Consider the following 14,365-nt stretch of genomic DNA (forward strand, 5'->3'; position numbering starts at 1 on the left):
TAGATTTATAACATGGTATGTTAAAGACTCTGAATATAGTACAACTCTCATGTTATATGAGTGCTCTGTCTAACCCAGAGTTAGACACAAGCCTAAACACATCTTTTATGGTTCTAATAAACGGTGATGACAGAGCTAAAATGAATTTCTTACTTCCTTTATAGTAGTCAGTCTAAATTATAACAAATAGCAGAGGTTCTTTTGTCTTTTCAGTTAATAAGATTTATTCCTGAAGTTCTTGAATAATTCACTCTTTATTTCGCAAATTACAGACTATTCTCCCATGCGAGAGTTGTGTATTACTAGCAAGATGTGTGAATGTTTGCAGTGGTTTTGCTTTGTGTGTTGAAAATCAGACTAAGCCTACTAAGTGACTAGGTTACTTTTGTAAGCATGTTGGGTCATACTGGAGGCTACATAGAAGCTTAGGGGTAAATCAGGATTATATGTGTGTGCTATCACATATATCTCTCCTTAACAATACATTTATCAATTCTGTCTAGTTACTTCTACTTATACTATGAAATATATCACTTTAGGACCAGCAAGTCTCTGCCTATGCAGATAGATGGGGAACCTTGGATGCAAACCCCTTGCACGGTAAGGATACTGGGAATACCGGGGGTACTGGGATACTCTGGGAAGAGTGCTGAACAAAAAATTTAGGAACTTTTTAAACTAGTAACAAAAATTACAGTAGTCAGAAATATTAACTGATTTATTTACTTTCACTTCTTCAATGATAGAAACAGAAACTTTCAGTTTAAAAGACAACCATTGTCATCAGCTTTAATTCAATTTACTTAAGTAACATCTTCACACACTATTATATGGTTCAACACCCACTGCATTTTCAATTTATCATGCTGGTTTTTTCCCACAGGTTAGGATGGAATAAAAAGACATTTATTTCAAAAGTTTGGAAAATACTCAAAGGGTGCAGTCCCAGCATCCCTTTACCCAATGTGATCATTTATTTATAATGATGTATCAGATTTATAGTCCATATTGCTGAGGAAGAGCCACTGTTAGTTTTCATGCTAAACTGTATAAAGCAACAAATTATTCTTTAAAAATTTAGGAAGATTTTCCATTGTGCTTTTGAGAGTTCATATCAAGGATGTTTTATTGAAAGCTGAAGTCTTGACTGTGCTGATTGAATTATACAATAGAACTAATACTTAAAAAATCCTTACAGTTTAAAGGAGAAATAAAGGAAATTTAGTTTCTTGTTTCAGTGCCCACGCATATGAAGTGAGGGCAGGTAAATAGCAATTAAATGGGATGGGATGGGATGGGATGGGATGGGATGGGATGGGTTAGGATAGGATAGGATAGGGAGGAGCTTGCTCACAGGAGGTTCTTTGAGTAACTGTTTACAGACAACACAAGAAAGGTGTGGCTCTAAGAACTCTCCATTCTCATCTCTCTGATAAATTGTAGAGGCTAACCAAGCATTTGGAGAAGATATTGAAGAAATTTAAGCTCTTTATTGTTGAATGTAGTCTTAGTAGCATGTTTTAATATACAATTTTACTAATTTTGTTTTCCTAAATAAGACCCATGTTTTTAAGTAGGTGAATTGCTGTAGCCTTGCAGCTTGTAAGTATGACAAAACAGTAATGTGACAAGGAAGAAATCCCACTACAGATGGGAGTAATTCTCCAAACCAGGCTACTGGATCACTTTCATGAACTTTGTGTCAGTAATAAAATTAAAGGCTACACAAAGAAGTAGAGGGGAGCACCTTCAGTAAGGTGTGGCAGCTGATAATGTGTAGGTTAGGATGAAATAAAAGGGTTGTGGTAGTTCATGTTTGCCAGATACACCATAGTGTACAGCTGAACAGCAGGGAGAGTGCCTGAACTCAAATTCTCTGTTAAGTGCTCAGATGCTGCAATAAGAGGAGAACCATGTGAACACACACTGTGTGAAGGCAGAACAGTGGGGCTTTTACAAGATTTATTCCAGGAAACCTTTTGGAGTTAAGAGATATCATTATCTTTACCTCTTCTACAGCTATGGCTCGGTGCAGAGCAATAGTACTGAACCCAGCAGTTACGTGTTCAAAAAAAAGACATGTAATTTTTCAGTTGCCAGATGACAGAAGAGAACTTATGGAAGGATGCTGGCAATAACATGTGCTTTTTTTGTCTTGATTGCTTGCTCTGTGCAAAATCCCTGCTATCTGATTGATAATGCTAGCAGAGGTTGCCTGCACGATTGAGGACAGACCTGGAAAAAGAGACAGTTCTTACATTTCAATTACTGCCTTGAGGAAACAGTAAATTATTACTGATAATTACTGCTGTCCAGTTGAAGTACCGTTTTAAAGGGGATAGAAATGGCATATACTATTCTGTGGAACCCATCCTTTTTGCTGTACCATTGTTAAGAGAACAGACTTTTTGTTACACAAGAAAAGCATACTGTTGAATGTATTTATTTCCTCTGAGAAGAAAATAGATGAACTATTTGTCTAGACTACTGCTCCTCTATGAATTTAGATACAGAATTATTATTTTATGTTATATTATCCATTTTTTCAGGAAACGTTTTTTCTCTGCTGGGGAGCTTAATGTATTTATTGTAATTGCTCCTTGCATTATAGTATATCTACCCTGCTCTATTTTCTACATCTTGGAAAGGAAAAAACATGTATGGTCCAACCTCTTCCCTCCCCACTAATTCTAACTACACTACAGTTTTTCCTTGAAGTTCTCTGCAAAGTAGCTAGGAATTCCTCCTGAGACAATGACAAAAGTGGATATTAGCTTTCTCTCAACCAAAGTTTAAGATTGGATTTCTAACTGTGTGCTTCAGAGAGGTCTTTGTTTGGAAGCCAAAATGTATTTGATTACAAAAGTACCAGGATGATATCTCAGTGATGTGTATCCAAAACCAGAGTCCGAAAAAAATCATAAAATAAAAATAAATTCTTATGTGTAGCCAACTATGTAGCCAATTATTTGAACCTGCAATAACTCAAATTTCAGAAAAAAAAAGAGGAGACAAATATAAGAATCATGAGCTTTTGTCTTCTCTGGAGGCAAAACTGCAGCTTTCTCCCAAAATTACCTGAAAGCAAATGATTAATGACCAGTTTTTAAATGTAAAAAAGTGTGATGATCAGATAAAGAAATCGATGAGTTTAGTTCCTTAGGAAACGTATGAGAGTTTGATTTTTCTTCTATTTCCCCTCTTAGGAAATTTCTTTCCCTAGCTCTTACAAGGAACTGAGGCTCATATACAGAGATGCTGGCACTCCTACATCATGCATTGAGACATGGGGGGACATTCCCGTGCTACCTCTTGTTTCACATCAGGTTGCTGAGGGAAGGTGCTTACTAGTTTACTAGCTATATGGCTTTAAGGACAGAAGCTACCGTCTCCACACAGTACTGGCTTGCTTGGATATACCATCTCACTAGTTCTAGGGGAGAGACCCCTGCACCTTGTTATGTTGCACAGGTTGTGTGCATCAGTTAGACACAGCAGCTGAGTCTCAAGTTTTTGATTCTTTGGTACTCCAGCCAGAAAGCTATTGTTAAAAAAAAATTGCTATCCCTCCTTCTCTAGCTGTCTTTTAGAAGGTTGAAATAACACATGTTTTATTTTGGTATGATCATCTCAGGAACTTCAGTGTCATCGAAGTTCAGTAGTTTTATGGACTGACCTATAAAAATTACAGAGACTAAGTGAGAAATAAATTCATACAATTCGCAGGTATTGAATCAACTCTGGCTCAAGGTGCAAGTGGTTAAGCTCAGATGTCCTCCTCTGTTTCTGCTTCAGATTTTGATACAAATGAGAGTATTTTTCAAGCAATTTTTCAAGAAATTGACTTCAACCTGATCAAAATTCTCCTGCTATTCTGTTACGCATATTAAGGAAAACAAGTTCTGCATCAAATCCCTGTTATGTGTGGGATGCAGGCTGCACATGCAGGCTTGGAAGTTTATTTCCTATTGAGGGAATCAACAAGTTTATCTTTGCTACCTCTCCTTTCTGACTGGAAAAAAGTTTTATACAAGTAGCATGAGTTGCTGACAGCTGTCCCCTCTTATGCATATAGAGATCATGTTCCCCCAAAATGACAGTGTGGACTATAAGAAAACACTGTGGGATGCAATAGACAATGCAGTGATTCCCCAGAAGCTGTGATCTGTGATTTTTCATTCCTGCTGTCAGTTTTGGTACTTAAGAAATTGTCATGTGCTTATTTTTAACTTCTGTTATGATGTCCTATTGCACACACACATAGCCTCCCTCGATGAGAGCAGGAATATGTTCCTGTAGGTCCTGTGCATACTTAGAAATGTGAGTGGCTTGGTCTAAAGATCTGTCATCCAGAATTGTTCACTATGTTGAACACATGCAGGCTGCAGTGTCTGACAAAGTCACTCTGCTCTGGTATAATAAGATGCAGAATCTGAACATCAAATTCTATTGTTTTCACTGTTTTTTATAGAAGAGTCTTTGAGAGGAGGAAAGATGATAATGTTAATATTATGTTAAACATCTCGTCTGATTAGCTGAAGAGGAAATTCTATCAGAGCTCTCCCAGACAAATATAGCAACATGAAAGATATCTATGGTTTCACCTGATCTCCAAACAGGTCATTAATAGTAATGAAACTTCAAAGACTCTCAAGCTAATTCAATAAACTTCTAGCTTTAGCCATCAGGATTTTTTTTAAAGAAACGTAATCTTTCAATTTAGCTACATAAATTATTAGCATTGTTTTGAAAAAATCCATAAGAATATTCCATCTTAATTAGAAATAACTGTGATTTCAGTTCTTTCATCTATTCCTGACTTGGTTGGCATCATATCTGAAAGAGTGTCAAGCTGCTAGCAACATTAAATTAAAAGTAGAAGACAGAAATGTCTATAGAAGATGCAAGAATATTGCCGAAATGGAGGAACAAAAATGAAAATCCATAGCCAGAGCCCACCTAATGGACGGCCAGAAATATAATTTCATAGACATCTGAAACACATAGTATTTTTAGAATTATTTACTGATAGGAATACTTGTAGTAAGCCATTTAATAATGGCACTCAGAAATAATATTTAAAAATATTATCATTTGAATGCACCTTAAAAATAATTTTGAATGAATGAATGGGTCCTTTGTAGCCTTTCCTTTAGTCCCTAGAGATGTGCTGAGCCTGAGCACAGAGGTCCTAGTGAAGTCCTACCTTTGTAGTTAAATCCAGAGAGAAACAAGAACTAAAAACAAAAAAAACCCCTTTTACTAATAATCACTATACACCAGGGCTGGGTAAGAAAACTAAAAGAGAGTCACAGATTTGCTTTTATGTAGATCCACATGAAGAAGCTGCAGCTGTATTCTAGACTGCATCTGTAAAGTATCTTCTTTCCATGTCACTGAATGTAGTATTTTCTTATCAGTTGTTTATAATGGCAGAATTTAAACTTTTGTGTCTGCCTCTTTAAAGCAAAGAGGAACTGGGTCCTAGATATGGTGGCTGATTTTAGTAGAATATTAGACAATTAGTACATAGTTAACCCATAAATGGAAGTCAATCGCTAGAAAAAGGTTTTGGTATTATACTAAAACACTGCATTTTTTTCCCTTATGAGAAACAACGTGCATGCATTTCTGTTTCGAGGCCAGAGTGATTTATTGAGTTTCTAACAGTTTATTTTGCAGCTGGGCATTATTTTTTGTGCTCACAGGTACACTGCATGTTAATTAGTTTTGTTTACCTATGCATATTTTTTCTTAAATTCACAACAGTAGTCTTTGTAATTGACAAAGCAATTTACTGCATGTGTGCTTTCTGCACCCCACACAAATGCTCTAACATGTAATGCATCTTTCTTTCCAGTTCAGATTGTTAAGAAAAGAATTAGTTGTGACTAATTGCCAATTAATTTGCAGTGGTTTTAGGGATGAGGGGGGAAAAACAATTGCACCTACTAATTAAAATTTAAAATATTCCGAAGTGTCATCTTTAGGTGTCTGTGGAATACATAATTTCCATTTTAGTTCTGCACTGGATCTGTAACAACCCTGAGCTTGACAGCTCTATTAATTTAAAACCTCAGTGATACCTATTAGTACAAAACATGAAAAAAATGCCATTAATCATTTATTTTAATTTTGCAGCTCTGTCATTTTCTCGGTATGTTTAAAAATTATGATGACACCATAATGTTTTCCAATCTACCTGTGTGAAGGGGAAACGGATCACACTACTTAGGAGAGAGACTAGAGTATATTATTAGAGCTTAATTAATGCCAAACTGATTAGATTTGATTGCGCTTTGCACAATAATATTGTTAAGAAATTTATTTAAAAGATGTGTTGTGTAAAGCTATATTTAAAACAACTGGTCTAGATGTGAAGAGATTTGGGCCAAAATACCACATAATGCAAGTCACAGGTTAATTTTGTTTAGTACTGCCTACATTCTATAGGACTTACTCATATCATGATACCCAGTGTAGCTCTTGATCACCTATGGAAAGATAAAAGTTTTTGGTACTCCTGTGATATAGAGGTATTGCATCCCTCCATTTCCTGTAAGGGGAGCAGCATATGGGCATCTAGACTGTGGGAAAATGCTCATATCCTCAAAACTACCAACATCCAAACCCCACTGATAGCATGGAACAAAGTGACTGTAAACTAATAGCTCTAACCTGCGAAGTTTTTTCTGCCAGTTTTTCCTCTCTGTCCTTAAAGTACAGGGTTTCTTTCTTCAATATTAATTGAAATATTATAAGCAGAGTTGATTATCTGTTTCCAGTTTTCTATTCTCATTCAGCATTGTAGTTAGTACCTGTACTTATAGCACCATGTTCTGTCTTAGTAGTAAATGTTTAGGCATTCTGTGAAGTCAGGAACACGTAGGTAACCAGCACATACTGCAGAGAAAGGAGTATGAAAGCAAAACTGATTGACCTAAAAGATACAGTTATCACACTAAAATTACTCATGCTCACTGCATTTCATTTAGTGGGTGCATTGTACTAATGTGCCTTCAAGGCATATTTTGAAACTCCGTCCTGCTCCTGAAACAAATAAATGTCTGGTTTATGCATTTATAAATGTCTTTAGTATCACAAATTCAGGTTTCTCCTTTATCAGAAAATTTGCTATCAACAAATAGGGAGCAATTACCATCTCTTCTTTTAAGAATTATGCTCTTTTTTAATTAGATCTGGTGTTCCTTCCCACAAATACATCATTGGACACACTTTCTAACACTGGAAAGGTGATTTTGAAATTGCAAATGCAGTATTTTTCTGCTAAACCTATTTACTAGGTACACCAGCCCTTTAAATTTCTGTGATCCTGAACTCATGGGATAAAATCTTGGCGTCAGTTGGTGAATGAGAGTTTTGCCATTGGCTTCAACAGTTTGAGTTTAGCCTATAATGTTGTGTATCAGGCTTACAGAAAAAATCCATGATATCTTAGCAATTCATGTGGCTATATACTTTCCCCCTAAATGGAATTTTGTTATTTCCTCATTTTGCCTATTTTTAAATACAAATTTGTGCCAAATATGCCAAATAGAACGGTTTTTTTCCCCAGCAGCCCTTCAGGCACTCCCCTAATTTATGTTTAGAATGTCCTCCATATTTTCTGTAAATTATTATATATTTTCAATAAAACTGAATTTTTATTCTGGAAAATAAAAAATTATTTTCCAGAATTCCATAGTAATTTGTATGAGTATGTTTGTCAGGGTATCATCAGTTCATAAAAATGTGTTAAGCTAGGGTTTCAGCTTTTGGGATTTTTGTCTGAGCAATCTCTTTTTCTCATGTGTGTAAATCACAGATTCACCTAGGAAAAATGAAAAACAAAAATTTAATATGTATTATTTAAAACTTTTATAATTGTGCTTGTACTAAAAAAGACATGAGGTTGCTTGCTGAATGAAAGAGAAACTGAAAGGTAAAAATTAGTCTTTAGACACTCCATGTGCACACACACAGAATCTATCTACAGCTGTAAGTAGTGATTTCTTTATTTTTAACTAAGCTAAATCTTGGTTGCTTGTAATTAAAGATTTTTCTCTCTTTTTTTTTTTTTTTTTTTTTGGTCCATTTCAGTCTCCCATACAGCACTTTCAGTGTTCAGTCCTACTTTCATCTAGAGCACTATTTCTCTTTCTGAGACACTTAGTGCTGCTTCCCATCTCAAAGTGTGTACTGTCACTTGTCACCCAAACTCACAGCACCAACTCTGGCAGCACTGCCAGTATGAAAACAGAAGCAGAATTGAGAGTCCAGGGCAGAAATGCATTGCCTGAAAGTCTTGATGTCCTGGCTTCAGCTGGGACAGAGTTAACTCTCTTCCTAGTAGCTGGTACAGTGCTCTGTTTTGAGTTCAGTATGAGAAGAATGTTGATAACACTGATGTTTTCAGTTGTTGCTCAGTAGTGTTTAGACTAAAGTCAAGGATTTTTCAACTTCTCATGCCCAGCCAGCGAGAAAGCTGGAGGGACACAAGAAGTTGGCACAGGACACAGCCAGGGCACCTGACCCAAACTGGCCAATGGTGTATTCCATACCACGGGATGTCCCATCTAGTATAGGAACTGGGAAGTGGGGGCGGGGAATCGCTGCTCGGGGACTCGCTGGGTGTTGATTGGCGGGTGGTGAGCAATTGCCCTGTGCATCATTTGTACATTCCAATCCTTTTATTACTACTGTTGTCATTTTATTAGTGTTGTCGTTGTCGTTGTTGGTTTCTTCTTTTCTGTTCTGTTGGGCCATTCTTATCTCAACCCACGAGTTTCACTTCTTTTTCCCGATTTTCTCCCCCATCCCACTGGGTGGGGAGGGGGGCTGGGCGGCTGCGTGGTGCTTGGTTGCTGGCTGGGGTTAAACCATGACACATGAGAAAGACAAAATTAGCCTGTTTCAGGCAAGGTAGTGCAATGGTCCAGTGTGTATTACAAACATACTGATCTCTTTTTATCACCCAAAGATAAGATTTTTTAATCTTTTTTTTTTTTTCACCAGGAGAAATTGTTAACCAATGCAATGTTAACATCCACTACCATGCATAAGTAAAAAAAATACCTTAAGTTTACACTTTATTTTTGTATTTTCAGAGTGTAAAATATATTTTACTCCACTGGAATCGTGCCAATTTATAACAGTTGAAAATATGTCTTGGAGAAATGCATATAGGACTCCATCCCCATGCGCATGAGTGGTTAATCATGTTCAGGCATCTTAGCTGATCTCAGCTTATAGGATACAACATACTGAAGAGGTCATGGTCTCTGAAACAGATGGCTCAAGCCAAAAAAGAACATTACAAATGATAAACATTTTCTCAATATGTAATTGCATTCATCTTCAGCAGCATTGAATAGCCCCAGTCCAACACGCAATCTGTATGGGGTCTCAGGATTACCTCACCTCTTCATACTAGAGCCATCTTTTGAGCTTTGCTCTTTCATTCATTTTAAGATGGAATTACTATGATTTATCTCTGAAAGGAAACTCTGAGGCCATTCCTACTGCCACATCATGGCCAAATCTTGCAATAAGCTGAACCCTTATGACTCTCAAAAAATTCACTCACAGCAGCTGCAGATTACTTCATGTATTGATCCTCAGGATCAGGTTGATGTCATCACTGTTCCTGAGTCCCAAAATATGTCTTATGAAGCATGTTAAAGTTACAAAAATCCTTGAGGCGATTTTCCAGGACCAGATCATCAGCTGATATGAAGTTACATCAATGGAATAATGCCAATTTGCCCCAACTACAGATTTGGCTTCCAAAGTGGTGCCTGAAGCAGAATTTCTCATTAGAAAATATGTTGATACCAGTCTTTGAAAGTGAGAGTTATTATCCGTGTGAAATTAATCTAGGTTGCCAAAAAAACCCTGTATGCTAAATTTGATACTAATGAACAATGTTGACAAAAAGAGGTCATGGATGAAATTTGAGACTGATGAACTAAGGTGGCATGGAAATGAGCATTTGGAGAGTAAAGGCTCTAACAGAGTTAAACCAACCCACTGATTCTGTTGAGATTTTTATGTTTCTGTCTCCTCATATTGTAAAGTAAATTTCCACCCCAAGAAATGTCCTGATCTATATTTTAATGAGCCTCTGCACGTGACATACATTTTTTGTTTCATTACTATTAGTGAATGACAAGTGAAGGATATTCATTTTAACTTGAAAATGTCAGGTATGCACTTCAAGAGATATATTTTTCCAGTTTTTAATGAGGTGGTGTTTCTTTTTGAAAGAAATACCCATCTCTGATGTGGGTACTATGCAGGTGACAACTGATATTTAATAAGTGATGGTTCTTGTATTAGTCGTAGTTCACTAAAGAAAATGTCTCGGATTGCTTTTGAAAAACTCTTAGCGTCACTAGCCCAAAGGCAAGATGTGACCTTTTTATTACATAATGAGAATCATTTATTATCTTACAATGTATCTTAAAGTCACAGACAAAATGCCACTTTGATAATTGCTTTCAATTAGCTTTGAGCATAGCATACATTCATAAAATGTCTTCTCTAATTTAGACTTGAATTAGAGAAAATTGCAGACATAATCTACTTTAAGGTTGTCTCATTTAAGGTGATTCGTAGTTTTATATCAAAGAAATCAAAACGGGTGGCTTTAGAGCAGTCTTACAAAGTGTTTTAAATAGTCTTTTCAATATTTGAGTGTATTCTATTAATAGTTAATTAACAAATTAGAATGCTAGTTCATCTTTTTTGACCTTTTTTGTGTATTAACTTTTGACTTTCATTCATAATGGTTATTTTGAAATTAAGCAGTGGCCTGTGTTAAAAGAGAAGTACAACTTGAATTGATGTATAAATAAAGCATACAAAGACATAGCTCATATCTTAATCGGCAACAGCTTGGTCTGTCAGCATGTGTGTCCTTTCCAACTTTTAAATTCTTATTCATCTTGTAATATGTAAAATATTCAACAGCAAGCAATAAATCCCACACTCAAAAAGTAAAATCATATATTGGCATGTATTTTATTGCATATGATTTTTAATATTGATTGCTTGTATAATTTAAAGTATTTGTGGAAACAATGATTACACATAGATTGGTTTAACCACATATGTAACATTTATAAAAAAATACAGGTATTTTCCTTTCATTTTTGATTAAATGAAGAAGGTTTGGAAGTTGCATACAAAGATAATTCAGGCATCTCAGATACTTGGAATTGAACTAACTCAAGGGTTAACTCTGTTTTTCTTCTTTCTTCCCCCAGATAAAAATTACTCACAAGAACCAAGCCCCCATGTTGATGGGACCTCCTCCAAAAACTGGTCTTTTTTCTTCCATCATCAAAAGAACAAGGAACCACAGCAAGGAATAAGCCTATGTAGTTTAGTTTTTAGAAAACCAATTAGCTTTGTTGGGCTTTGGAATATTTATGCTGGAAATCTTTCAAGAATTTTAGAATATCTTTTACTTGCAAAATCATGGATTTTGGTTTAACAGTTTCTGTAACTGAGCTAATGTAAAACTATGCTACTAGAAAAAAATACTGTCACAGTTTTGTAGGCATTTTGCATGATGAAAGCAGATGTTTACATAAAGTGATACAGCATATTTTTTGTTGCATGCGTTACCATTTACTAATCTATGGGCTAGTCCTGCCGTGGAATATGGGAAGAGAATGCCATAGGTAATTTGATTTTTTTTTCTCTTTTCCATCTCAACTTTTTCAACTAGAATGATCATATGCCATAGGTTCAATAGTATCTCTTGAATCAAACATCTTTACATCAATAGCCAATTAGACCTGTTTCAGAGTTAAGTTTATTACAGGTCTCATTAACCTGTACTTTTAGTTTATAATTTCTTTCTACCCTGAGAGTATTTTAATTCAGCTAAGCATTAAAATCTTATATCTTATTCTGATAACTCCTATGTATGTGAGTAACTGTACCTGCTGAAAACATCTAACAACGTGTGCAGTATTCAAGTGATCATGATTACCTTTGTATAAGTTTTTGTATGATTGGAAGTCAGTGCAAGTTTGAGCAAAAACTATAAGGCTAAGGAGATCGTGCTCAGAGTGAAGATAATACTTGCAAAACTAGCCATCAGTGTTGTTTGTTGAAACACTAGAATTTTTTTAATGAGCAATACATCTCTGTAACATGGCAAACTTTAAATCATTCTGCATATTGACCGATAGCATAGTGCATATGCACACAAATAACCAAAGCTCATGCCTAATAAAGTGCATTTCCCACCAAAGATTTAGTGAAGGATGCTTCAGAGAAATGGGTTAATGCATAATTAATCAAGTTCACTGGAGTAGACTCACTTCTGAAAATTTACAGTTCTTTTGGTTATGTTGGCAATGTCCAGACAAATGTTGGGGTAGGAAAAAACATTAAATTAATTGTGAGTAAATACTCGCTTTTCGTTTGTTTCATAAATTGATACGTATAGACACATACTCTAAATATTGGAAAATTAAACTTATATCTAATTTTGTTGTCATTATTATTTATAAATTTATGCCATCCATAATTTACTCAGCGCCTAAATTAATCTCTTAAGGAAAGCATAAACTGTTATCTATTCCCCTTTTGTAGTCTGCTGTCTGGAATCAAAACATTTCTTATCATAAATTTTGGGGAGGCAGTTGCTCAGGTTTTTTCTTTCTTAGCCCTCTGAGAGACTTCCTAACAGCTTAGAAATCATAATACAGGGATTTGTCTGAGGTTTGCACAGCACTGTCTAATGTTGAAGGGAAGTCCAAGAATGGCAACTTTTTTCAGTCTTGCATATTAACAGTCTCAATCAAAACTTTTTGTGCAGTCTTAACATTGTTCAGAGTGATCTCCTTCTCAGCTCTGCATGTCTTAAGTTCTCAGAGATTTCATCAAAAAACAAACAAGGAAAAAAACAAAACTTTGCTTGAAATGCATGATTTCCCATTTTTATCTAGACTTTAAAATGTTAATGATTTATTAAATCTATTTTTCTATTGATTCATTCATCCATTAAAAAAATAGTACTTCATCATTCTGTAGTGCACGGTACTGTGCATGTGTTTAAATAAAGTTACTATCATTTGTTCCTCAGTATAAGAAATCAACAGAGTCCTAATTTATATAATAGACACTGAAATAAATGTCAGTATATAGTTGGTAAGGATTATGTCTTTGAAATATACAGAATGTGTTCTGTAAACATTAGGAGGTAAATACCAATTAATGTTATGTTCAGCATTAGGTGGAGAAATACGAGGGCAATTAATTGCTAAAATTAAGATCTTGTAATTCCCCATTATTGGGTCCAGTGGTGTTGACAATCACAGTTGCCGTAGGAGTAAACTCGTATTTTTCCTGTGCATTGCAAACACACACCCAGAGAAGCATTTGACGCACTTCTTAAATGCAAGCATACATAAGTATAGAGCAAAAGATATTTGCAAAAAGAAGGAACTTGCTGACATAATATTACCTAAAGTGTACATTGGTTTTATGAAATTATGGTTACAGGTGATAAATATTTTCACATAACTTGACATAGGATTTTCTACTAATGCTCTCAACTTTTTGTGGCAAAAATGTGTTTAACAATAATATATAATGTGCTCTATGATTATCTCATGAACATTGTAACTCTGAAAATAAATAAAATTATACATAAGCTATTATTTAATAATGTATGCAATTTTAAATGTGCCAGTCTGTAATAGCAAATTGTTCAAAACATACTTTTTCATATAAAAAGGGATATATGGGTTCATGTAATCACAGTTACATACAATTCTGACAACCTATAAAAGGTAAATCAGACCTGTTGGTCAGTATGTATCAAATTCTCACTGTAGCAAAATATAATGAAGCAGCCATTTTACTGTATTGGCACTTACCATAGCAGTGACAGTCTGTTTTTCTATTAATCTTGTTTGGTTGGTTTTTTTAACATGGCCTCTAATAATTTAAAACCATGCTCAGGTTGAAAGTATTGATGAAGAGAAAATCTTAAGAGTACGTAAAACTTTGTATGAAAGGAAAATGCTTGATTTAATGACAGAGAACTTCAGAGGGGGGTCCTTTTTTTTTATTTCAGTACGCACAGAATTAACTTCATGAAATTATACACGAGTGTATGAAGTGAAACAAAGAATATGTGCATGTATCTTCATACAGCTGAAACAGATGCACTGTTCTTACATTGACTGAAGAGTAGTAGCTGTAAACCCTCCACTGTTTACAGTGAAGCATTCTTTAAGGCCTCATTAATGATGTTTGCAATATAAATGGAAATTACAACTATGTAGGAATTATATCTGACACTGGATTTGCAAATTTTTCATCTCCCTACTAGAGCATTGCA

General features: G+C 35.2%; 1 protein-coding gene across 1 annotated transcript in view; it reads left to right on the forward strand.

Moving 5' to 3' along the window:
* Positions 1–12,449, forward strand: part of DGKB (diacylglycerol kinase, beta 90kDa) — a 327,543-nt gene extending 315,094 nt beyond the window's left edge. Inside the window, exons 25-26 of the mRNA XM_010577640.1 lie at positions 540–600; positions 11,268–12,449. Coding sequence (XP_010575942.1) covers positions 540–600; positions 11,268–11,375 — 169 coding nt within the window. The 3' untranslated portion in view covers positions 11,376–12,449. The remainder of the gene's footprint in view (positions 1–539; positions 601–11,267) is intronic.
* Positions 12,450–14,365: the final 1,916 nt, after the last annotated feature.

Source organism: Haliaeetus leucocephalus, unplaced genomic scaffold, assembly GCF_000737465.1.
Source record: "Haliaeetus leucocephalus isolate CR32 unplaced genomic scaffold, Haliaeetus_leucocephalus-4.0 Scaffold566, whole genome shotgun sequence".
In the NCBI taxonomy this organism is placed as follows: domain Eukaryota; kingdom Metazoa; phylum Chordata; class Aves; order Accipitriformes; family Accipitridae; genus Haliaeetus; species Haliaeetus leucocephalus.